General features: G+C 39.4%; 1 protein-coding gene across 1 annotated transcript in view; it reads right to left on the bottom strand.

The window, feature by feature from the left end:
- The window catches only part of FARSB (phenylalanyl-tRNA synthetase subunit beta), a 37,782-nt gene extending 11,434 nt beyond the window's left edge, over positions 1-26,348 (bottom strand). The window contains exons 1-16 of the mRNA XM_038145778.1: positions 26,245-26,348; positions 25,194-25,249; positions 24,107-24,261; positions 23,534-23,606; positions 23,136-23,251; positions 22,545-22,695; positions 21,727-21,835; positions 19,420-19,490; positions 18,062-18,123; positions 17,915-17,966; positions 16,326-16,387; positions 15,705-15,912; positions 15,201-15,281; positions 12,083-12,175; positions 9,906-10,023; positions 4,579-4,731 (exon numbers count right to left, since the gene is read on the bottom strand). Coding sequence (XP_038001706.1) covers positions 4,579-4,731; positions 9,906-10,023; positions 12,083-12,175; positions 15,201-15,281; positions 15,705-15,912; positions 16,326-16,387; positions 17,915-17,966; positions 18,062-18,123; positions 19,420-19,490; positions 21,727-21,835; positions 22,545-22,695; positions 23,136-23,251; positions 23,534-23,606; positions 24,107-24,261; positions 25,194-25,249; positions 26,245-26,302 — 1,618 coding nt within the window. The 5' untranslated portion in view covers positions 26,303-26,348. The remainder of the gene's footprint in view (positions 1-4,578; positions 4,732-9,905; positions 10,024-12,082; positions 12,176-15,200; positions 15,282-15,704; positions 15,913-16,325; positions 16,388-17,914; positions 17,967-18,061; positions 18,124-19,419; positions 19,491-21,726; positions 21,836-22,544; positions 22,696-23,135; positions 23,252-23,533; positions 23,607-24,106; positions 24,262-25,193; positions 25,250-26,244) is intronic.
- Between the last annotated feature and the right edge of the window lie 548 nt (positions 26,349-26,896).

The following is a 26,896-nucleotide window of genomic DNA, read 5'->3' on the forward strand; positions in this document are numbered from 1 at the left end:
AATAAGGCAGGTATTCATAATGCCAGGCTCAATATAGGCACTAAATATCTGCATATAGCTCAGTCTCCCAGTTTAAGCTTATCACCAGAGATAGATGCTGCAGCTCAATTCCATACCTCTAACTTGGAATTAGTCCCAGACTTCCCTCCTCTTGTCTTGTGAATTGAGGTTCATGGTGTAAATCTTCTGTTAAAGTTGTTTATTGTGTAATTATTACTATAAAAGCCAATGTTTATTGATGTTTTTAGTTATGGAGCTAACTATTACACCTCTAATTTCACAGCTGAACCTTACTAAATGGGAAGCTATTACTATGATTTACTGTGGAATTAAAATTTTCTACACTTCACCACACCTTTCATTTAATTAAATAAGGGCAGTAAAAGGAAGAGAGTGCAACTTCTGGTGGTTTTTTGGGGGGATTTTTTTTTTTGTTTTTAATTTATTTTTTTTTGTTTTTTTTTAAAGACAACTGTCAGTTACTGAATGAAGCAGCATTTATTATGTACACATTTCACATTGAACACAAACAGGCTGACTTCCTAGCTTTGCTAAGCTGATCATTACCTTAAAAGAATGAATGGCATGAACATTTAGTTTAAAAAAAATTAATAAATTCAAGAGGTAGCTGAAATCCCTGAGAATCAGTACTGTAGAAAAAGGAAGCTCATGTCTCAAGCTGATTCTCTCTAGGGGTAGCTTGTTTTCATGAGTTTGCTATTTCAGTTTTGTCATGGAGGACAGTGGGGCAGACAGGGGAGCAGCAGCCATGCACAGATTCTCTGTAACATTTTCTGTGAACCTGTCGAGTTGTTTCATTTGGATAAAACAGGGATATTATCTTCCCTTTTCAAACAGCTTGTGCTCAGTTAAATCCCATGTGCAAAGTATGGAGACTCCTGAAAGGTACTGCCAAACCAGGGGTTTCTTCCTTAAAAAGGGACTCTTAAATGTTACATTAGGAGTGAAGATAATTACACCTTCCACTTCACTCCACTCCTTTGAAGACTGTGATATATAATCCACTGTCAGGATTTCCTAAGCCCTTCTTTATTCTTTTCAGCCTAAGTAAGGCTTTACTATGGACCCAAACCCCGTGATTAACATCACCTCCTGTGGTTGTTGTCCTGATCTCTGGAAGAAAATTGTCACCTCAGATGGTCATGCAAAAGCACAAAATCACTAAAATATTGCAGAAAACACTGAAGGAAACTTGAAATTAAGAATATCTTCCCATATAATAATGCCTCTAGTTTTCAGTTCAAGGGAATTGAAACCAATGAAAGTAAACTAAAAATTAAATAATTTTATGAAATTACCTGAAAACATGTAACTAAATTTATTGTTTCTTTCTACCTGTATTTTTATATTTTAAAAATTATTTACCTTCTAATCATACACATCCATACTGATATTTACATTTTATTAATGGTATGGAGTGGTTAAGTCTCAAAAATTGTATGCTTTTTTTTTTATTATGGAGCACATACAAGTTTGAGGCTTGATCATTTGACTGATCATTGATCTTTTCCATCTATATTTGATTATGGATGCCTCTGGCATAAAACAAAGATAAAAACCAGAATGCTTTTCTAGGCCAGTAGGATTCACTGTCAAGAAGGTAATTCTGTGCATTTTAAAGCAATGGGGAGCATTTCAGGCTTCTGTCTTTAAATCTTTAATTCTGTATGTTTAGTGGCAATAAGAAGGTTCCATTAGTAACTTCTGAGAAAGTGGAAGGCATTGAGTGTAAAATGTATGTTGTAATCCTCAAATTCAGTCAGTCAAAAGCCTCTCTTCCTTAAGGCTGCTGTAAGCAGCTCTTCTCCATTTATTACCTAGCTCAGATTACACCAAAGCACAGTGCAAAGGCCAGGGGAACATCACAATTTCACCCATATTTTCTAGCATCTGTACTTTTTTTCCCAGGTGTTGCTAGAGAGGCAAAACCACTCTGACCTTAAGGTCAAATCTCAGGGCACTGAGGTGTTGGCAGAACAGAAGGAGCTCAAATGACCATCACTGCACATATGGACCAAGCAGGACTCCAGCACAGGCATTTCATCTTCCAGAGGGAATTTGGAAAAGTGTCAAATATGTGCCCAACACATCTCTATCTGTTCTTTGCTGCTCCTTTAAAGCTAGACTTTATTGCCTGTATTGTTTTTCAATAATCAGTGGAACTATTTTCATCAGTTACACAAGGAGTAAAAATAACTGGCCTAAACCCTACCTTTACACTGTGTTGCTTACTGGTCTCAAACTTTGTTTAAGATTATGGACAGAGACAATACCTCTAAATCTCTCTAAATCAAAGCCCTAGGATAAATCTATTTCTCAGTGTACAAATCTGTAATTTGGCACAGGCAATAAAACAGCTTGGTGCAGATGCCTCTAAAAATCTGTGCCATGTGTAATGTCCTGATTTCAAACCTCTGAAGTAACTGGCACTGTTCTTACTAATCATTTCAGTATCCTGAGGTCTCTAACATTTTACAGGGTATCTTTGTTTCACTGAGCAGTTACCTTACTCCATCATCCGCTGGCATCTCCCTCACACATGCTTAACTGACAAACTGTGAAGCAACTTTCAAAAAACAAAAAAAATAACAAACAAATAAGCAAACCTACCACTAAAAAACCAAAACAAAATTCTCCAAGTTACTCTGACTTCCAACCATCTCTGCAGTGAAGGTCTCAAGCTAAGTTGGTGCAGTGACACTGCATTTGCTATGGCACCAGAGTATCAGCCATCTGCATTGATAGCAAGGTTAAATTCCAATGTCAAGACAACTGCAAGGAATCCATGTGCCATCCCAGGAGAGTTTCGGAATCACTGACTCACTGGTGAAACAGAAAGTAGTAGATGCTTGCTCTTTTTTTTTTATCACCAAAAGCCACAAACTGCTTGTAATATATTGCACATGACAAGGCATAATCCACCCTCTGCACTAAATGTGTCGTGGGGGAATGCCGGGATTTTGAGTGAGCATCGTAAATCTCACCGCATCAGGAATACTGAGCAGCACTAATATCTAGAAATAACTTCTTCCCTGTGTTAGGATTATTTCTGAGGCCTTGCTCCAGTTTCTTGAAATCAGTTGTCATGTTACAACACAGCATATAAAACACTTGCAAATATTTTTCAGCATAGAGTAAACTCTTGGTATGTCTGTTCAAAAACCAGCTACAGAAGAGTTTGGAACAGGACTAGAACATTTCAGTTTGACTTCACTGGCAGCTGAGTACCCAACTCCCAGAGGCTCTTTCTAACTCCCCCCTACCACACCCCCCTTCCAACAAGAGGCTTTGCTGTTACATGTTCTGTGCTTGATAGAATTAGAACCAGAAGTATAATTGTATTAAAGATTCTTCTGTCAACCTGGGCATCCTATTAACAATGTTCTAACAAGCCCATTGAGAGTCTGCCTAAAAATACTGAGCAAAATAGTACTTTCTCAAAAAAGCAAGGAAAAAAAGCATCAATATGTCTGACACAAGTGTGCACTCATGTGCCAGAAGACCACTTAGCTCAAATGCTCTGTTTGGCAGCTTGGCAGCACACTGCAGAACAGGGAGACACCCAACAAGCTTTCATTAAAGTTCTATAAGCAGCAGAGTTAGGTCAGGCTGCCAAGGACCCTGTGTCAGTGCCACTATTCCAGGAAGTGCAGAATGGAGGCACTTCTTCAAGCTGAGTCAGTTTGAGTCAGTGTCTCCTCTCTCTGAACAGCACTGCATGACATGTAAACAGAATCACAGCTGCCATCCCCGCAGCTGGCTTTTTCTATTCTGTATTTTCTACACTATTATTTTATAATAGATGAGTTGCTGGTGCTGCTCTCTTCCATCAACCTGTATTCTTGCAATGAAGGAATCAGGTCAGCCTGCTTGCTTTCTTTCTTACATGTACAGGCACATACACAGAGGAGATTCTGCATGTAAGGATGTTATTTTTAATTCATGGGCAGCTCACCCTGTATGGAGAAGGAAGAGGGCTGTTATACAACTATCTAAGCAGCAGGGTCAGTCTCAAAGACAGCAGCTCTTTGAATCAAAGATATATAAGGCATATGTCTTCACATGAATGTATAAATAAAAGGTACCTATAAAAAAAGAGCTATAGATAAAGCTAGAAACCAGAAGATGAGGTGTAAGAAGTTGCCTTTTCCAGGCTCTGTTAGCCAAGGAGAATACAGTGGGTGTCTGGCATATGCATCAGTTCAGTGAATTCCTATTTACCCTATTGCCATCAGCAGATGAAATCATTACAAACAGCCCATAAACTTCATGCTCAGGGCATATGCTATAAGTTCCCTTAAAAAGCTGTGAACTCACAAACTACATTAAGCTACTCAGGGCAGCTCACACAAAGATAGCAATCCCATTTTACATTCAGTGAATGCAGACAATGCCTTTTCACTATCATTCCACCATGCTGCAGTATGACAGCACATATAATGATATTAATCCTTAGTCTCTACTGCTGAGAAGAACCAAAAATTCTCCTCAGATTGTAGAGGAACATTTAAGTCCCACAACAGCCTCTGCTGTACACCGTAGTTCTTTCTTCCTTACCTTCAGCTGCCTTGATGGTGTAGCCATTCTCTTCATTTGGTGGTACTTCCAGGACCTGCATGACTCTGTCCAGCAAACCATGGATGATCTCAAAGCCTGGGCTTTTGTTGTAATAAATAGCACATAAATGTCTGTAGTTTCTTGCCCCTACATCTGCAGAAAAAGGAAGCAATTATACTACCTGGGAAATGTTATCCCATTTCTAACTGACCTTGCATTTTGTATCACTTTTCTTCTGCTGTCCTGTGAGGCACTTGTGGCTGAAAGGAGAAATAAGTCTGTAAAATGGCTTCTATGACAGACTGCCTGAGGAAATAATGGAATTTCTTTAACCCACTGGACTCTCCCAGTCAGAAATATAAAGAAAGATTTAAAGTACCCTATGCCTTGAGCAGGAAAGAGGGTGGCTATATACAAGGATCTTGTGTGCAGTGACAGGTACCAGGTGTAAAGCTAAGTGTTAAAGAAATTTATACTAGACAAGCCAAAGTGCAAATATCCAGTAGGCATGGAGAAGCTTGTGGTGCTGGTGGGAAAGCTAAATATTTATAGGACTCAGCTGTAGAACAACTACCAGCACAAAACAACCAGCCCACAACCTGAAATGAGTGTAATAATGTTAGCGTGGTGATCTGTGAAAATATTTTAATTCATAGAGGTTTCCCAAATCACAACTGATGCTTTCTGGGATCATCTTAGACATCAGGTTTGTGCTGCACTGCACAAACCCAAGACAGTGACATAAGTATCTCCCACTTGGGACAATTCCTTAAGTCAAACCCCTGCCTTATGCCTTCTGACATTATTGATTTCAGCAAAATAGGTTTCCCTTTTTTCAAATGTTCAGAATGAGTATGCAGCAGCATGTTGTTACACTTGTTCCTTGAGGCTACCCCACTGCAATGCACACTGTCTAGGATTAGGGGGGCTTTTGAGGCTTTACTAATCATGGGTTTCAGCATTTGGATCAAGTCAACAGGAACCAAGCTCAAAGAAACAAGAAAAGGAATGGGTTTTTCAGGCAGTATGCAGTTAAGCAGTGAAACTCCTTCACCACAGGATTTTGTGGATGCCAGGAGTTTGCACAGCTCTGAGGAGGCAGATGGAGTCCATAGCTGATAAATCCACTGCTTCCTACTACAAAGAATCACATTTATGCTGGGAAGTCCCTGAGCTACTCCTGGCCATAGAGCAGGGGAGCCCTCTGGCAGCATTACCCACTTCTACCTCAGGAGCTCTCCTGCTTCTGCCCTGACAAGCACTTTTAGCTGGAGTTACAGTCAGGCATTAATCTACCACACGAGAAATTGGAGAGTAAATGAAATTTACATCTTGCTTATTTGCTCCAACTAAACATTTAGTGACAAAAAAATCTGTCAGGAACTAAGCAGGAAAACATTTATTGAGTGACCAGAAATACACAGGTTAAAACAGACTGTAAAACACAGGAGCAGAGCCTAACCACAAGATGAAAGCTCAGCCTTTTTGAGGCAGAAATAATTCCAAACTTCTAGGACAGCTACTCAGTACCACAGCTGCAAGTTCTCTTATCAGTCACTGAAAGCTGAACTTACTGTGGCAGTAAGTCTGCAATTTGTCACTCAATGTTTTTTTCCTGTCATTATAATAATGTGCAGTGTTAAATAATGCTGGAGAATCCAATCCTGAAGTTAAAATGGCAACACAGGAAAGTAAAGGCTACAGGGGAAAAATATCAATAAATGCAGTGTTTGTTTTTGGGTCTGAACACTCTGGCTGCTCTGTCTGTGTGTCACATATGTCTCTGTTTCCCAGTTCTACTAAGACACCAACAAATAGTGCAGTCATTGATGGTCAACAATTTATTTTCATCTTATACTGAGCAAGAGAATAGGAAAAAAAAGATTTTTCCTTCCCTAAGACAGCATGTTCTTTGGACTAGAGGTTCAGTAGAATGGTTTCCTTTTTTGTGAGTAATTATGGTAGCCGACTTTGTGTCAACTATCTGAATTTTAATTTCATTATGATTAAGACAGTCAATGTTGCCTTCTTCAGACCAGAGTTCTTAACTAAAGCATCAGAAATAAACATGCACAACATTTTTTATACCTCATGTTTTCAATTTTGGTAAAGGAAAGGTTGTTTTTTTCAAGTGTTATAAAACTTACTCCTTTACAGAGTTCTATCACAACAGAGGAAGTTCACTCACCACAAGTGATAGGAAGGAAAAAAATACTGGGAATTTTAGGCAAAAGCTGGCAGATGTTAGAAATGCTTCAGTTCTTTATAAGTCACTTAAGAGCTCTCATGTCATGCCATGAAACATTTCTATTTTTCAAGTGAGCTTGCCAAGTATGTCAACCCAAATTATACATAAATATATATATGTGTGTATATATTTCTGAGACTTCAAAGCACTTCCTGGGGATGCTGCTGAAAAACAATCCAAAGGATGGGCAGCTGCTCAGGAATATGTGAGCCAGAAGAGTGCAGAGGAAAATAAAGCAACGTTGTACACTGTTTCCTTGCAAATTAGAGCTGCTTCAGAAAAATGACCTAGTGATCTGAAAAGGGACACCTGCTCATGCAAACTTCTCTTTTAGCCTCCCAAACTATTTTCTGCAGATAACCAACACTTACAGACAGTTGGAAATATGCTTCAAAAGGTGGCAGCAGATGTATTCACAGATTATGTAAATTGTGCTACCATAAGCTTGCCAGATTCTCCAAGATCACTGGTCAGAGGTGATTTTCTAATGGATTCATTTCTTTTGTTGGGGTGAGAAAAAGGGTATTCTCTCTTAGGCTTGGTGGTAAAGGTGCTGATTTATACCCTAAACTGGTGTAACCATCCCACAGAAGTGATTACCTAGAGCTACAACTTACCCACACAAATGCTGTGCAACATATTCAAAATCAGCACATTTCCTTCTGCCCTGAGAAGAACCATTTTTGCTCAGATTTGGTTCCATTTAGTTATATTAAATCTGTCACACATTTTGCTAATTCAATACATCAAAACTTTGTCAGGTAAGTCTGAAGAGAAGTATGTTCAATTCACCTTGGTAAGCACAAGTTCTGTGTACTTTATTAAAACCCAGAGTGTTTAAAAGAGCTAGGTTCATTCACACACGGATCACTGCAAGATGCCATTTCCAATACAGTTAATGTCAGTACTCTTTTGACCCATACTTTTGAAATTATTAATTGGGAATTCTGCATGCCGAAATCATGAAATAATAAAATTAAATTAAGTCAGTCTGATGACATAAGCCTTGCGCAAGAAATCTCATTCCATATGTGAGAGGACAACCCCACATTTTTCAATGTTTGCCTTTCTTCACCACCACCCCCACCTCCAAACTTTTTATTAGGCAAGTTTAATTTTGGAAGTCAATTTGGGGAAGACAGTAGTGACTCTAAACACAAGATTAAAACTCATTTCAGACACTGTTCACAGTCTGTAAGGGCTCAGTCCATGAGAGGGCTGCCCAAGAGCAGACAGCACAAAGCTGCTGTCTCAGAAGTCTTTGTCTGTTGTAATGATTCCCATCAAAATTAAGTACACCACAAAATCATTCTTTATAAAACTGTTAAGCAGCCATCTACATAAATGAAAGCTTTCAGGAGCTGCACTTGACAAACCTGAAATAAAAGTAACAATTTAACTCATAAACTTTATAATGCCAGAATAAATGTGCTCCTTAGTCCAAGATAAACAGCCCCACTCTTGGTTCTAAAGAATGCTGATGCTATTCTGCCATCTGTCCCACGTTTTTTGCATTCTAGCTAACTGCCTGCCCAACAAGGAATGAGCTGCACCACCAAACTGTCTGCATTCAATAAAAAAGAGCCTACACGGTTTGCTAAAACTGCTTGTTTTGCTTGGCAAGGCTCTTTTTTCCTTCAAAAAGGAAAAAAGGTAATCTACCAATTAAATTCATCACCAAAGCAATTTACTTGCCATTTTGTTTAGGTCTTACAGAAAACTTTGGTTTGCAGATTCCAGATACTTTAAACACCACCGCTAAAATCTGAAACCAGATAATGAAACAACAGAACCATTGCTACCACTGAATTTAAAGTCATGTCAGCCTTTTCACTGAGGCAAAACTCCATTCAACTCCTCCCAAAAGCTGTAGCTTGGGCACTCCTTTTCTCTCAATATACTATAGATAAAGACTTGAATCAGTAAAATTTAGGCTAATTTTTAACATTTAAAAATCTGGGGTTTACAGTTCATTTTATTGTGATCTATTTTTCCAGATAAAGGTAATTTGACATTTTGATCACAAACAGTGAAATCAATGCAAAGAAGCCCCAAAACACAGGAAGGATTTCACTGAAGCTTTTGGAAATTGAGTGAGCTGCTTTGCCTGTTTCACATACAACTGTTAGGGTAGCCATGCTTTCTTAGCATAGCTGGATGAAGTGGAAAGATAAGGATACTATTTTTATTAATGAGAGAGGAAATTTTATACTGTGGCGCTTTTTATTCATGGATACAGTTTTTTTACACAGACTTTTCCATTCTCTACCCTGTATCTCTGCTACCAATCTCATTCTTCATATCAGTTATCAGCTTCTCAGAAAATAATTTGTGAGAACAAACACAAGCAGTCCTGTTTAAAGATGATGGGAAAGGGATTCCTGTTGAGACACACTGACCCCAAAATCTTCCTCTGAATAACTGCTCTCTGGGATAGAATCTGCCTATAAATAAAATCTGCTCTTCCCAGGCTTGAGACATTCTGCTTTCCAGCTGGCACAGCCCTGCACATGACTGCAGTGGCCTGAGCAGGCTCTAGAACTGTAACAGCAGCATGCCTTTGGTATTTCTGCTTTCCAGGGATCGTGCCACTTGCAAGCACTACCAGCAGGTTCTCTCATGAGATACATCCCCGATAAGAATATCAATTACATTCCTGATAAGAATACAAAGTAGCACTAGATTAAGAGCAAGGAAAATAGGCACATCAACACAAGCAATTTAGAGCAGATTATTTTTTGGTGCAAAATTATCTTGTGTTTGTGTTTGCAGTTTTTCAGTATCTGTGACAGATTTTAAGGACTATTTAGATGCCTAAAAACAGTTGCAGTGTATCTCCTTGCACTTTTGAAAGGGCATCTAAAATGAACAATGTTTCCAGCCACTCTAAAATCCAGCCTGTAAACCAAGCTCTTAAATCTTATGCTGTGCACATTAACACAAAACCCCATTGTAGTATGGAATTACTATTATTATGGAAATGCCTATTTTAAAGGAAATACAGATTTACTTACTATCACCATTTGGTATGTAGATGTTTTTCCATTATCAAAGATTCTGAGGAACCTTCTCTTCTTACCTGTATTAGGATCTTTTACTACAATGTCAGAAATCTCAAAGAGTTTGAGAGGCAAGGGCATCTTTCTGTTGGCAGCAATAGTTTTCAGCAGCCCAGGAAGGAGGGTTGTACGTGCCACCTGCAGGACAAACAGAGATGCTGCAAGTCAAATACCTTCCAAATATATTTTCTTTTTTTTTTTGTTTTATCCATTCAGAACAAGAATTTAAAAGTAGTCAAATGCAAATACTGCACTTATCTCATGTTTAAGCAACTTTGATTTAGAATTTTTAAACCTGGAAATGTACATTCTCTCCATATTCTATATACTGCACTTTCTCAAAGAGTTTATAAGTGAGCGAAAGAACTGGTACCATTTCACAGGTAGCTGAGTTGCAGCAAAGAAAAAAATACACAAAGTGAAAAAAATTCCCATAAATTTACTCTCACTTATACAAAAGGCAAATTCTAAGTGCAGTTTTGGAAATATCAAGGGATATTTAAAATGTTATCTTTATTCTATAGGAAAATGCTATGTAATATTCAGTCATGGACACGTGAAATCTACAGAAAATGTGTTGAAAGAACCAAGCAAGAGACAATCATACCTCTGAACGTATCTGTAAGAACAGTAACATTTCTGTGTTCTCCATTCAAATATTTCCTTTGAATGGCACCTTTTTTATTTGTCAAACTAGAAGAGTCTGATTCAGTAATCTAATATAAGAGGGGTGGCAGTGACTGTCTGCTGCTTGACTGCAGGTTAGAAGTCACCATGTGCTCAGCCACAGTTACTTCCTATGCTTGGTCATGCAGCATTTCTGCCTATTTATCCTACTTTTCTTAGCCAGTGAGGAGTTCCAGCTGCACACTCAGTGTAAGGTGGACCCTGTCATCATCCTGCCCTTGCTGGGAGAGGACAGGGGATGGGGAGAGTCATCCTGAGAACCTCATCCCAGCTACCACCTAAAGATGAAAGTTTATAGTGCATCACAAAGGGCAATCGCTCCCAATTTTCAGGGAGGCCTACAGATTTTAAAAGATTGAAACTATTTTTGCCGCAAGGAATTATCCATCCAGTAATAACCCTGCTCAGCAGCACTGCTACTGCAGAGGTGTGCAGTCTTGCAAGAACAGGAATTCTATCTGGCTGGAGGGGCTGCCATGTTTTCTCTTTTTGTTCACACTTTATTGTTTGTTGGGGGTACATTCTGCATTTCTCACTGTAATCACCATGATAAATGATAGAATGGTAATGGTCTGAACAGGTTCCAACAGTGTCTTGCATGACTGCTGATTTGTGGTACCAAATAGAAGGTGTGCAAAAATTCTGTTCTTGAATCTCAGAGCAGCAGAAGACTGTCATAAATATTAGAGATATTATCTAGGAAGGTATTTCACAAACTCAGAGAAATCAGTTGTACTAAAGGTCTTAAGGGAAAAAAAGCACAATTCACAAAATATTAATACCTCACAGACTCCTCAAACTTTTCAAAATCTTTCTAAAGTGAGTTTACCTTTGTATTTTGTAGGCTAGAAAGAAAAAATAGGGGCCTCTAAATTTACATTGCTTGTAAACTAAAGAAAGCATCTTAAAAAAACCCAACAACCCTCTTGAAAAGAAATATAATACCTATGGGTACACTCTTTGGTATTTTCAGAATTGTTGAGAATACCACACTTCAACTTTCACTTTCTGCTCTAGCTAAGATCAAATGATCCAGAAAGAAGTATTGAAGTACTTCAAGAGCATCACAGAATTAAAAAAAAAAACAAAACAAGAGTAATGATGATAAATATTTTTAAAAAACTAACCCAAATGTTTCCCACCCAAAGCCCAGGAAGTTTAGAGATTGCTAAATCTAATAGTTCCTTTTATGCTGAATAGGTTTTCTAGATAAGAGAGTTGATCAACCATCTGGGATTTTCTGAATAAGATTGCTCAGTTTTGCCCCATTCTGCCACATAGAACATGGTACTTTGTTTTCTTGAAAAGCTGATAGTATTTCATACAGGAAGGGAGATTTCTCAGGGCAGTAACAGAAGATGATACGTTCAGCACATAAATATACACAAGCTCTTTAATGCAGGAAATGTAGCTTATAGTTTATAAATTTTCTTTTCTGCAAGTTCCTTTCTCTTTTTTTTTAAATATAGAACCCATGACAATATTGCTTTCAGGGTGGAAATGATCTCACCTGAAATTCTGCTGTTTTGGGGTTTGCTATGCGCACGGCGTTTGTTGCAGAGATGTCCGTGCGAAGTTTATCTGCAATATCTTCTTGAGAACACTGAAAATGAGACAAAAAACATATCAAGGTCAAGTGGTTAAAATAGACAGTAAGCCAATGATGAAATCTGATCTCAAGAATGAACAATAGAATTATAGCACTGCCCCATAATATAGCCTCTCACATGTAACACTCATAATACAAATTAAGCCCCAGTCTTTAAGACTAAGTAGGCAAACTGGTTTATTTATAAATGTTAATTACTAAATAAAATTAAGCTGGGTTAAAAAAAAAAAAGCAAGTGTTTATTTAGGCTTCTGTCACGGATTTTTGTAATTTATTTCTTTTTAAAACAGGCTCAGATTCTGCAGCCTGACTTGCAGTGGGTGAAGTATTTTATTCTGAAAATACCAATTGTAGAGGGACTGGTATGTCTTCTTTCACACAAAGTAAAACAATCCCTTGAGGGACACTTACAAAAAGTACAGTACTGTCTATGAAAAACAGCTCGTATGGCACAGCCTTCAGTTTTCAGAGCTGCGTTAAGATTCTTGTAGTTTGTTCAGTTTTCAGAGCTGCATTAAATTCTTGTAGTTTGTTCAGTTTTGGGGGTTGAAGTGTTTTTAAAGCCTGTATTCTAAAGGTGTGTTTTTAAGCTGGTCAGTAAAACAATATGCATTCACTTTATCAGGCTCAGCCAATGTCTGTGCACATACTGCAATAGATTGCTACTTCTGAGATCCACACTTCAGATTTCCAGAATTTATAGCTTTATTAGAGTAATAAAGAAACCAGTAGCAGACTAGGCATGTAATTGAGGATTTGCTTGTGCACTGCAGTCTCCCAGAAGTGCTCCCTTGGCACTGGCAGCACTCACAAAGTGTGCTGATAGACCAACTGAGAGAAAAATGAGCAGATGATACCATCTGAAAAAGTGGATTCTTGAATAATCATTTAAAAAATCCCAAATAACACAAGGAATGCTGAACTCAGGAGGAGAGAACTGTGTTAAACAGTTTTCAGATGTCTATCTAAACTTCAGCATGTTACTGTGATTTAACTACATGGATTCTGGCTAAACTGGAGCTCCTCTCAGAAGGCAACATTATTGTGTACTAGTGTAATTTGGGGCTCTACCCAAGAAACAAACTGAGTGCTCAAATACATAAGCAGTGTTTGTCACATAACACTGGGGTACAGAATATTCTAGCATAAATTATATCACAGTCATAAGCTTCACCTAATAAAGTGTTGGGGACACAGCAGACTGTGAGTTTCATCCTGCCACAGCAGAAATACAAATAGGAAATGGGATACCATGACAACCTTCATGACCTTCAAAAATTCTGCTGTTGCAGTTCATAAAGTTTCTTAGTTGTAGCAATGTAATGAATTAAATATTCCTATTTACAGGAATAGACATATTACCTATTTGGTGCTGAAAAAAATGAACTATGTGTTCAAAGAGCCAAGCAAGAATGCAGCACTCAAAAATGAATAATTAATTAGGAAATATTAATTTGGGAGAATAATATTATTGAATAAAGAAAAACTTTAAAAGCTTGACTATATGTACTGTTGCCTCAACATGATAGTACCCAGAGGCCTGAATACCTCTGTCTGATATTAGCACTGCGGCACAATACCACTTATTGTCCTGTTTACTTAAAGGAGTTAATAACCAAATATTAAAACTGGAATATATTTTTCAGAATGAGACCAAATTTTGCTTTTGAAGCTCTGTGAGATCTGAAGGTGTTAAAATTTTATTCAGTCCATTGAAATTACCAAATCTGGTTGCAATACCTGAACTTTTCAACTATCAGAAGTGTTTTAGCAGCCTGACATGCTGCATCTTAAAATATATGAGTAAGTTAGTAAAAAACAATCTGTGAGCAGATCACTCTCTCTTATCTTAGGAGGTTGTATACTTTCAAGGATTTATACCTCTGGCCACCTAGTAAGTTTTAGGTTCAGGAAGAAGTTGAGAAGTTCCCCAGAGATCTGAACAGAGTATGTGATGGTAGCTCCCCATATGCTAAAATGTGCACAAACTGGACATTTAGGCAAAGGCTTTGATCTTGCAACAGAAAGGATTTTTTAAAATGTATAGTATATTTTCAATAGCTGCCTATGCCAGTCTCCATATAGGGACAGCTACCACATACATTTGGAGGGCATAGGTGCATATTTAACTTCTTTGTTTTTAATAGCAGATCAGGTTCTCTGACCCAGTTCACAGCTAAGGGGTATGAGCAAGTGCCATGACAAAGATGTTGTTTCCTACTGTACATTCTGCTTTAGCACAAAGATCCTGCTGTTTGATTTCCATAGCACAAATTATGGCATCAGTTACCAGAGTGGCACTTGCTGCTGCAGAGTCCTAATTCTTGGTCAAAGACTACTGGCATGGCTGTAACAAAGAATACCTAAAACCAGTGATAACAATGGTATATTTTTTATCTGTAGTTGTTATCTATATACCATATGTCTATTTGTTATCTTTATTCAAAACCCTTCCTGTGGTGAAATTTACAAAGGATGTCCCCCTAGTGTCTGAGTATTGTAACTTTTTTATGGGTATTCTTAAAATAAGCTCTTTGCAGACTGAATGCAAAGGAATCGTGGGCAAGTGACAATACTAAAGAAAAATACAGAAACAGGTAAATCTCAATACACTGTAGGAATACACACCAGAAAGTACTATATTTCCATGCTGTTTTTCCAGATTATTGAATTATGATGAATTTCACATCTGGTGACCAAAGTCTTGAGAGAGATTTGCTGTCTTACAATTTCATCCTATCAAGTTAAAATGAAACCAGTCCTTCAGCAGCTACTTCCCTCTCTATACTTAGAACTGCATACCACATTAACAGTGACTCATTTAATTTCTCTGACCTACAAACTCACCAAATATTACACTGTGATTCCAAAGCCCTAGTAAACAATCAGCTGCCAAAACAGTACTGGATAATACTGATACATTTGTACAATAACATATCCTCAGACCACCCTCTGCAGTTTTGATTGCATCACTGTTCAAACATGCAATTAGGAAAAATATGAAATCGATGTAATATACCAGGGCAAAAGTGAGTGCTTCAGTGAATCCAGCAGCTGCCAAGTCCAGCCTCAGAAGTTCTGCAAGCTTATTGAGGGGGAGCTAAAACGAAACAAAACAGTTTTCAGCTTCCATCTAAAAGCATTTTGCTATTCTTTCCCGAGGTGATTCTGCCTGTTACATGATGGTGAATTCACAAGGGAGGGACTATGCTTGTGCGCTTAAAATTTTTGAAAGCATTAGCCAGCTGCCTTTAGGCTTGCCTGAGGAAATGAATCTCCCAATTAGAGATTTAATACGGGTTCCCTACTTAAACCCTGTATTTTTTCAAGTACCAGCAACCACTGGTCTTAGACTTATTCAAATCAGCGGGGCATCTGTTTTGTATCCCATCCATGGTAAATACTTCTCAAGGCAAAGCATGTCAAAATATTTAATTCCTAGGTTCTGTTTTCCCCAAAGCCCTTCTGGCATGCAGCAGTCATTTACTGACAACAGAGCATTCATCTGAAGGGGCAATCTTACTTGATTAGCTATGGTGTACGTTTTCGGAATCACCATCTGAATGTTGTTATAACCATAAGCTATTGCTGCATCTTCTACGATATCACAGGCATGGATAATGTCTGCTCTGGTAGGAGGGATTTCAACCTCTATATGGTTCCCATTCCCTGTGACGTGTGACTTCAAACACATCCTAGTCAGCAGCTTTGCCAGGCTTGATGGAGTTTCACTGAAACAAAACAAGAGAGTGGTAATTTGTGGATTTTGCAATGTATTGACTGGTTTTGTAAAGTAATCAATGTTTTTTCTGCATTGCCTCATATCCTGAACAATCTGTAAGTGCTTTATGGACTGTACACAGACTTAGCATTCAAACAGAACCAGCTCAGATTCTCACTCATGAGATGGTCATTTTCCTTTACTTCATAACAGTTGTGGGAAGCCATAAAGAATCATTCACCTTCTCTGAAAGCAGGGAACTCTGTTACAGAGTCGATCTAAGCACCCAAGATAACACCTGAATTTTTGATAAATTAAAAAAAAATCACGAAGTCTAAACATTTTTAAAACAATGCAATAATCAGTGCCTTCTACTACCTTTGTCATGGTTAATAACAACAGTTTTAATTTGCAGGAACACACCTGATTCCTACTTTCTTGTTAATGTATTCAGGTTTCACCTTCTCTGTTCGATAAGCCAGCTCCTAAAAAGAAAGAAAGAGAAGATTTTAAGCACATACACTGCCTGCCATTTCTACCTGAGAGGATTCAATCTCAGTAATCTAGCTTCCTTCTAACTGCCATACTACAATGACACCCACAGAAGACAAATGTGGAATATTAGGCTATATTTAGCATTCTAAAGTGAACAGCATTGTTGAAAATATACGCTAGTATGTGATGCAAAAGCTGTTCTTGGTTAAGCTGGAAGGGTGAATGCAGCATGAAATCCCCCTTATTGAAACTTCCGATAATTTCTGATATATGCAAGTAACAGAGTCACTGAAAGTTTCTGGTGAGTTCATCCTAAGTCAAAGCCCTAAAGCACAGAGTGGTCATGCATGAGATCTCATGGTCTTGTACAGATCAAATGACTTTTAAGAGGAAAAGGAAGGAAAACTTTCTATTTCTTTATTGGCACAAAAAAACCTACCAGTACTTTACTTAGCAAGTGTGCAACATATTTAAGAAAGTTATTTTGTATGTGTTTATGTATTTCTAAACTTCTTGATATAAAATCCTTAAAAAACATAGCATCTGAAACTTGGGGATTTTTTCTCTATTTTATCTAGGGAAGCTGCTTTGGTTACTGCAGAGATTTCTATTTTGTTGGATATCTTTTCAGGATTCTACATCTTTCCTCTGGTGATTAAAACTGACACTGTGAAAAGAAAAAGCTAAAATAACACTAGCTAACCTCTCAGCAAAAATAAGTTTCTTTCCCTCTAAACGGTATGTATTCCCTTGGTGTATCTGATTTTATGAACTCAACCAGAGTTCATAACTCAGAGTTCAGAGTTCATAACCAGAGTTCAACTCTGTCTTCAGTTTCTTTCAGGAAACAGGAGGAATTGCTTTCTTTATACTTATTAAGAGAATAAAAATGTAAGACTCCGTTACTGTGAACAGATCTGTCTGGGGCTCTGAAGTAAATTTGAAGTCAACATTCTGCCTTTTAGACCTTTACATAGTCGGTGTCTGTAAAGTGAGAGACTGAAAAATGCAGTGTTACAAGGTTATTTTAACTGAAGGGCATTAAAGCTTCCAGATCTGATAAGTACATTATGCTGAGGCTGATTTCAGTTGTCCATAGGCTTAAGGCTGAAGGACTTCTTCCTGCATTCATTTTTCCTGATCTGGAACATGTAGGTTTTAAAAGCTTTAGACACAGATGAGGACCTTTGACTGCAATCTTTACTTGTTCCTGAAAAAGTTCCTATCACAGGCACTCTAAACCATAATAGTGTATTTTTAATCTCATCATAATTCAGTGGAGCTTCAGAATGACTTTCCTTGACAAGGAGAAGCTGGAGCTGGAGTTATTTTTTGTGGGGTTACAGTAGGTTCTGACTCATTAATATAGAGAAAGTGTTAAGCTGGGTTTTGACACTACACCTCCGAACCAGCAGATGCTGCCACTGCTGGAAAAGAAAACAATGTCACTCTTAGCAGACTTTGTGTAAATGAAGCCTCTCCCTAAGGACACAGAGATATCCCAATGCTGTGCTTACCGGATAGATGTGGGTCTTCCCATTGGGATAAACCACTTCTACTGCTTCAACACTGAGAGAGACAGAAAAATGTAAGTAAAACTGGCTTTAACACATGGCCCAAATGTGGAGATTTATATATATGTGGCCCTGGAGATTTATACTCACGTGAATGGCTTCTCACAATATTCACTGAACATCGTGACTATAATATCAAGAACAATTTTTGCCTACAAAACAAACACCATAATCACATTGAAATCTGTCATCTACTTGTGTTGAAGTAGACAAAATATCTTAACAAGAAACAGGGAAAATATCTCATTTCACACCCTCTTCATTCTATTCTAATTTCCTAGCAGTCTAGAATAATACTGAATTTTAAAAAATATTTTCCTTCTGATGGAGACATTTGTGCAAAAGCTTGAAAATCTTTGGTTTTTCAAGGTTCTATAGTCTTTGTGTATCTTTTTTAAACTCTATTCCTTAGAAACACAGGGTTTTTATTACCATTTGGAACTGGGTCTTCCTAACCTATCTAATTAGTAATTTTACTGAAGTTCAAGTGAAAATGGACAGGCTGAAGGACTGCATTGTTTAGCAATACATTATCAAATAACCTTGTTTGCAAATCTTTTTGTTTTACAGTTAATATTTTAAGAGATTAGTATAATGAAATGTAATAATTAGATTCAGATGAACTTCTCAATCAACAAAGAGGTTTTTTGATGCCTGACAGTGTAATTTCCTTCATGTAAAAGAACAACATTATATTTATTTTTACTATCAAGACAAGCAGTAGCAAGAAACAGTTATTTATTAGTTTGTTTAGAAGCTACTCCCCAACATGCAAATTTATTTGTGTTGTTAACATACCATTTTGTAGTAGAGTAAGTTAAAAGCAGTTTTGCTCTTAAGCATCAAGTTACACACTTTAGGGAACTATCAAGAATGCACAACCTATATTCAAGAACAGGCAATTATAGCTCCTTGGCTTTCATGCTTCAGCTTTGAGTTACAGAATTTGCATATGGAAAGACTTGAAGTTAGCAATTATTGGCATGGCATCCCTGCTTGACAAAGATAACTAAGTAGAAAAACCCTTGTCTTTCTCCCCTCAGCTCAAATTTTCAGTAGGAAACAAAATGAATCTTTACAAATAGTATTCTGCCAAAACAGGAAGTCTTAGTAAATTTTACCCTTTCCTAAGTCTTTCAGATTTAGAAAAAGTGCTCAAAAAGAACAAACAGTCTCTAATTTACTTGAATTATTTTCTCATACAAGCTGAACACTTAGTGTCAACATAAAGATACAGTAAAATCAAAATTCAGTGAAAACACAATGCTACCTATAGAGCAAGCCTGAAACTATTTCCAGGGAATTCCACAGTCCTACAATTTTTGCATTGGAAGGTTGGCTCCATACAGTAAATGCCTTGTTGTTGTAGGTCTTTGTATTGGAGCTCTATTATCCAACAGGAAAACAATTATATTAAAGCATATCAAAAGCAGGAAAGATTAATTTACCTTGGTAATATCTGTGCCTGTACATTCAATAAACACATTTCTGGTATTTAGCGTTATTTTTGTATGATCTCCTAAAACATGTGAAAACAAAAACATGTTAAGAAGTATTAGTTTTATTGCAATAGCACTGATACTGATTTTGTGTCAGAAAGATCACTGTCATTTTCCACAGCTTAAAAAAGCCACTATCTACTGCAGCAACACTCACAGCTGTTGGCAGAATAGCAGCTCTTTTTATATTTGAATTTATGAATCAAAGAAAAGGAAAAAGGCAGCTCAGACACACTGACTGGGTTATGCTTTACACCGCAAGACTCAGGGATCTCCAGGTGTCCTGGCAGCCAGCTGGAAAAGCCAGCTAACAGAACAGTGGCCATCTGCTGTTAGCAAAGGGCTCTGCACTGCCACAGCATCCCATCTTCCCTGGGTTGTCCCACATTCACATCGCATGTGTGATGTATGTCATTTCCTTGGGCAGGAACAAATGAAATTGGTTTTAAAAAGTGATTTAGACTAATGACTATCAATAGTCATTCTGTGGCCTCCTGACACTGTCTGCTGATACCCTACAGGTTGTTCTACAGTAGTGATTTAGGTCCTAGTAAGGGTCCCTTCTGGGCATGGATTTGCTTTGTCCATACTGGGAGTTACGATATGTGCACCGAAGCACATCCCTATGCACTCAAAAATTTTCTCATCTGGAAGACGCACCTGAAGTGCTTCTTTTGCAAACTGGATGTGAAGGCCCCCAGAGGATGGTTCCCTACAAAAGTGGGGTCTGTTAGTAAGGCACAAGCAATCTGGAGCAGCTGTACAGAGATCTCATTCTGCCTGTTAGGTACAGATGGGCAGTGCACACCTGGAGTGAACTCCACAGCTGGGAACCATGCAGGAATGGGCACACACAGTCCTAGAACCATGTGGGATCATGTCAAATCCAGCCTCTTTGTCCTTCTTGCCTTTCCTTGCACCATTCATTCGTGCAGCTGCACCCCACCAGAGCCAAAGAGAGCATTAGGATATACATGGGAATTCCTGCTTCCTTTGTTTGACCCTGACTTAGCTTCTCTGGTTTAGCTTCCTATCTGAGAAATGAGGTCACAGCCAGACTGGAAGTGAGGTGCACCAGAGATCTTAGGAATGAGGGATCTTGTACTCCCTTACAGCTGTGCTCTATCTCTTTGCAGATGGAATGTAGTCAGCATCTCTGGACTCACCTCAAAGCAAATACAAGCCTTCACTTCAGTGCTCGTAGATAATCCAAACAACCAATACAGATGTTTACATTGCATTATCTGCTTAAAAAGCACCTCTGCCCTGGAAGCCTCTCTTAGATACTGCTCTCTAAAGCAGAGGCAGGTGTTAAATTTAGCTCAACCTTTTTAATTGGTGAAATATAAACAATATGCAGTGCTCATACAAGGAACACCCCCAAGCTGGAATGAACCTAACGAAGAAGGATCTGGCACAGTGGTTGACAGCATCTTCAATTCAGAACAGTTACTGTTACCAGTTCCTGCCAGAGAGTTTGAGCTGCCTTTGAAGAAGATTTGGGTTAGCTGGATAAGGTCTATTAGGAAGCACACACCCAAAGAGATTATTACAGCAGATTTATTGGTCAGTGCAGGGAAATTTACTGATTCCTCACCTATATTTCAGTATATAGATATACTGAATTATCTTTCTTTAGGGAGTAATTCTTGACATGCCATTAAATGGCTTCAGTAAACCTGGTTCTCAAAAATCACCCATGGTTTCTTTTGCATTCAGAGGAAATCCATATTTAGAAACAATGCAAAAAAAGTCTAGACCAATTTATTCTTTTTAAGCAAATAAAGTCTCCTGAAATCACTTCATTTGATAGCAATAGGATCCATAAAAAAACTAGTTCCCATTGCTGGAAAGTTTCTTGCTGTGACCTCATAAAATGGAGTACAAAGTTGCAGTTACCAGTTTACAAAATAACTTCTTGCTGGCTTATTTTACCTAAACAAAGTGGTTTCATAACAAAAGTTCCGAACTTTATTGAGTTGGGGAAGAGTATGAGAGGCTCAATGCAGAGGTTTGCATTAGGATTTTTACACCCTTCTGATGAAAATGAGAAAAATGAACACTAGAAGCTTAGGGAGGGAGCAAAAAAACCTGACTACCTTTAAACTGAAAGAAGGAAAGAAGACTGATGTAATTGTAAGTGAAACAATTTTAAGGAAACATAATAATCCTTATGACACATCAGCATTTCTGTCAGACACTAATTCACACACAAAACATCAGTAACAGTACAGAGCAGTCACAAATTAACCTTACCATTGATGATTGGTGGCATGGACAGAACAACCCCATTGCTGTCATAAATGACAGGGTAACGTGGCTTGTTTTCAATCAGGTGCAAATAGTGCCGCAGGTGGCTGTCAGTCTGGAGAAACAGAGCACAAACTGAATTTCACTTCAGCTCACAAGTGAACTTCCACAGAGCCACAATCCTTTGGTGAGTGATTGAGGGGACTTTTGAAGGTGGGAAGGATTGGGTTAGAGTTAGGTACTTTACTAGCACAGTGTCTGCTCCCAGCAGCAGGAAAAGTCTGAAATTAGGGAATTGGATTTTTAGTTTTCTTCAGAAGTGCTGCAGATTATTTAAGGATTCTTTCAAACATGTTCAGGCCATTCTGTCCAAATGATAGTCTTGTTCACCACAGCACACAAACACTGACAAATATCCTTAGTCTATAGGAACTCTACTTAAAAGTTATAAAAATTAGCACTGTAATACTTTTAGTTATAAATTGCTGACACATACCTAAATTTGATTCAAAATTTACATTTGTTCTAATGACATAAGTATGTGCTGTACCAAAAATCTAATTTCCTTTTAGTCTCTTTTGTTTCTGAGCTCTCTTACTCTTCAGTCAGAGACACTTGAGGATTTGTCTCCAGGGCCAGTGTGTGTTTTCCAACATGATAAGCAAAATACCAAAATATAGAATGTTCAATGGGCTGTTAAGCTACAGAAGACAACAGTGTTTTATTTGTAAGAACAATTTCTAATAACAAGGATATGAAAGATATTTAGCCTTGGAAATCTATCTTCCTCATTTAGTGCAATGAGTCTGAAAAATTCCACTTACCCTATACAGATCCATAATTTGTGAGGCTGTGTACTCCTGGGATTGATTCAAGGGCTTAAATTTAATTTCAGAAGGTGCTTTGGCTGTAAAAGTAAATGGACCAGTGATGGTGTCCAAGTCATGGGTACCTATTGCTACTAATGCTCTTCTCCTAGAAATAAAGAAGGCAAAATAATGTTTTTACTAGTAATACTTGGGAGTTTCTTAAGCGTATGATGCTCTATACTTCTATGCATTTGCAGAGCTTACTGAAAAAGCAGAAGGATAATTTTGAGAAGCCTAGAAATTATTTGATAAATAGCATTTTAATAAATATGATGAATAGCAACACAACTGTCAAGGCAAATCCAATGGGGATGTTGCTAAACACTTCTGTCTCAACTGTTGAATGAACTGTAACAGCTATTTATGCTGAACAGTATTGGCAGCAGACAAGAACAGGCAAGGAAATGAGAAGGATCAAAAGAGCTCCTAAAGAAGATTTTCCTTGGCATAACCATAACACCTGTATGCAACAGGGATGTGCAGTTTTAACATGCGATAAAATCATACACACAGACACTAAACACCTCTTCAAACTTAAGCACTAACCTGCAAATATTCTGGTGTAGTTTCTCTTGGAGGTCGATGAAACTGTCATACCGGTCCTTGGTAAAAGTTATGTTTCTGAGGACGGCAGCTACAGCGTGAGGCCGGATCTGGGCTGTCTGCAATTGACAACAGCAGCTCGTCAAGGGATTTGATTTGAGCTGCATCTGAAACTTTGATTTGATCTGCTACTAGGTTCACCCAAAACAATTTGTCTATTGTTCCTCCCACTCCTCATTCCTAAGAATAGATCACAACTAGTAGAGATATTTAAATGTCTTTAGCTCTTGTTCTGCAAATAAGATTTCCAGTCTCACTGCTCTTACAAAACCATACTGATATGGATCTTGCTGCTTCAGCAATTCTCAATGCATTTACAAAGGTGCAATAAACACTTTTACCTGATCTGTGATAATCAGCCTCTGACCTTCACCCTCAGCTGGAATTATCTTTTCAAACCTAGGGAGATTTATCCTAAAACAAAAACAAAAGTAAGTCTGTAGCTGAAATGCAGCAAACTCTAGAAATGTAGCAAGAATTATATGTAGAAAACTTTCTTGGTAACATTTCTTGGCATGTAATTAGCTAATTGTGCAGAATTTATTTTTTATAGAATGGTCAACAGATTACTGAACTAGGAAGGAAGAACTCAGCAAGACAAAGTCATTGCAGAAAAGGGAAATAAATTATTTGTTTTGGTATTTGTTAGAAAGAATCACAGGCAGGAGTTCTTTACAGAGGATAAGTCTCAAATGGCACAACAATTGAAAACTTTTTAGAACAGATACAAACCCAGAAACATTCTAGTCTAGTCTTTTTAAGTTATGCAATAGATCTTCTCCAGAGGAGAGGATGAATCTCATCTACACACGTAATTATACTCCAAATCCAAGCAAGTAGGAAGTTGTGTTTACTGACCAGAAATGGACCCATATTTCAACAAACCACACAGAGATCTCACAACTCTGCCTCACCTTTCCTTAAAGACCTGCAGTCCTCGGACCAACCCTTCCAGGCAAAGCAGATCATAGCGGTTGGCAGGAACATCAATTTTATAGAGAACGACATCAGACGCGCCCTTGGCCTTTTCTTCACCCTTTTCTTTACTTATAATGTCCTTCTCAGATGTCTGAAATCAAGCAAAAATGTGGTTTTAACCTGATGTATCTTAACATAGACAGCAGTAGGATAGTGATATGATAGGAGAGACTGTATTAATTAGAAGTTTAACACTGTAATTTGCATTTATACAGGAAATGGACACACCAAATACAAGAGATGACATAAAACCTCAAATTCAGAAACTGTAAAGCAGTGTACCAAAAGAAAAATTCAGTATTAAAATTTTAATTTCAAGAAAAAATATTATAGAACCAAGAACCTCCAGGCTGTCAGATCCCAGTAGAGATCTGAGACCTTATTTTTGGCAATAGATTGGCAAATGACTTGTCATAATCAAATTTATTCTGAAATAAAGCACAATGCATGACATTTAGATGTCTTTTGATAAATGTCATTAAAAACCCAATAAATTGAAATTAAATGGCAAAACCAAAACAGGTCTACTTGAACAAGATTTACATGGATAGAGTTATCAGGGCTAGCAGATCTCCCCAAGTACAGAATATAAATCAAAATGTTAAATATAAATTAGTTACAACTCAGGTAACAATGTCCAGGACAAATACATATTTTGTGGATATTGCACAGACGACTGCATATCAAACAAAGCCAAACAGATCTTGGAAAATACGATCAATACATGCTCTGTGACCATATTTATGCTGCTAAATAAAATGGTGCCTGAGATCAAGCAGCACGGAGTGCTGACCTCCAGGAAGTACTGCAATATGTCATCTTGGAGGCTCTTGCTTCCAAAGCAGTAACTTTTGTAAGTCTGGGGTTTTATTTCCAGATTCAAAATGTCTGTGTTAATACGGTCCATTAGAACATTGTAACAGGGGATATGCTGGAAACAATGTCATGCAAACTCTTACCAAAAATCAATGCTGTCAATATGCTACATCTACTCAAAAAGCAACAAATAAAAACATTACTTACAATTTCATCAAGCTCCAAACCAAACTCAAAGCAAAGCTCATCAAATTCTTCATCCGCTGTGAAGGAAGAGGGTGAATTTTGGTTAATAAGCAGACCTCAGACCTAATTTTTGTGTATGTGTTTACAATGTTTTCAAACAAGATAACAAATGCTATTTTGGGAAAAAAAAAAGGTAGAAGTAACTTCAAGATTTTTCCTTATATTTGCATCTGAGTAGCAGCTTCTTCAGTACATATTTGATTTATTGATGTGGTATTCTGACAGTCACAAGGGAGGCCTTCTGATCTCTGGAGCTCAGCACCACAGCCGGAACTGTCAGAGCAACTCTGGCTTGAACAGATAATGAAATCAGAAGGGAATAACTGGGCAGCTTCTGCCAAGTGCTCCTATTCTGATCAGACAGGTTGTTCTACAGAGGTTGCATCAACTGCGTTGCAACACGTGAGTAACACAGCCCTGTTCTGCCAATGCAGATCTGCCAATGCCGTGTTCTGCCAATGCACCGGCTGTCTGCAGAGCCACGGCTTCCGTCTGGTCTAAACCACTGCATGTCCTGAATGTTCCTTCAGCCGAGCTGTTCTTAAATCTGCTTCGTGAGTCAGGATGGAAGAACTGAATAAACCCTCGCTATTCACCGCTCGCTTTGCCTGCTCCCCCCCCTTCTCCCTCCTTCGTTTAACCAGATCCTAAAACAGACAGCGAAACTCCAACCAGAAACGCCATGCGGAGACCCGTGGTTGCACTTTCCCGGGAGATTTGGGCTCTAGCAGCGCGTGTGGGGGCAATGTGCTGAAGGGGCCCGGGATGACACACGGCTGTGCCTGGCGTGCCGTGGGCTGGCGAGGAGCAGGCGGCAGGGGAGCCACCGGTGCTCCGAGGCCTGAGCTTCCCCGAGAGCCGCAGCGCAGCCCCGGCGCACGGAACACGCGGGGCGCGGAGGGCGCGGCCGGCGGCACCGTGCGCGCACAGGGCTCGCCCCGGCCGGGCGGGCAGCGGCGGAGGGGCCGCGGTGCTGGGCGGGCGCGGCACGGCGGGGACGGCGGGCACTCACTGTAGCTCCTGCCCAGCGCCTGGAACAGCAGCTCCCGCTTCACGCTGACGGTCGGCATGGCGGCCCGGGCCCGCGCTGCGCCTGCGCCGCGCTCCCGCCAGGCCCCGCCGCGCTCCCGCCGCGCTGCCCGCGGGCCGCCTCAGACCCCCGCCCGCGCCCGCCGCCCTCCGCGCTCCCCGGCGCCGTGACACCGCGCCCGGGCGGCCGCGGGGCTGCTCCGAGCCCGCCCTGCGCCTGGGGAGGGGGCTGGCGGCGCGCCGAGCCCCGGCAGCGCGGCGGGCAGCTACGGCGGTGACATCAGCCCGCGCCGGGGCCCCGCTGTCGCCGGCGCTGGGCGGGAGGGGCGGCCCGTGCGGGACCGCGAGTCCCGGTGGTGCCGTCGCTCCCGTCCCCGCGTGGGGACCGCAGGTCCCAGCGCAGTCCCTGTCCCCGCGGGGGATGGTGAATCCCAGCGCTGCCGCCGTCCCCATGGAGAACGGGGTCAGCTGGGGCAGCGCTGTGCAAGTTTCGGGGGGTGGTTTCTTTTTGACGCCGAAGTTTTGTTTTGACGATCCCTGTCACGGACACCCCTGGCGAAGCGCCGCGGGCGGGAGGAGGCTGTGCGTGTGCCGGTGTAATTAAAAACGAAACGCTTGACGCCAAACACTGCAGG

The sequence above is a fragment of the Motacilla alba genome, chromosome 9 (genome assembly GCF_015832195.1).
Source record: "Motacilla alba alba isolate MOTALB_02 chromosome 9, Motacilla_alba_V1.0_pri, whole genome shotgun sequence".
NCBI lineage: Eukaryota > Metazoa > Chordata > Aves > Passeriformes > Motacillidae > Motacilla > Motacilla alba.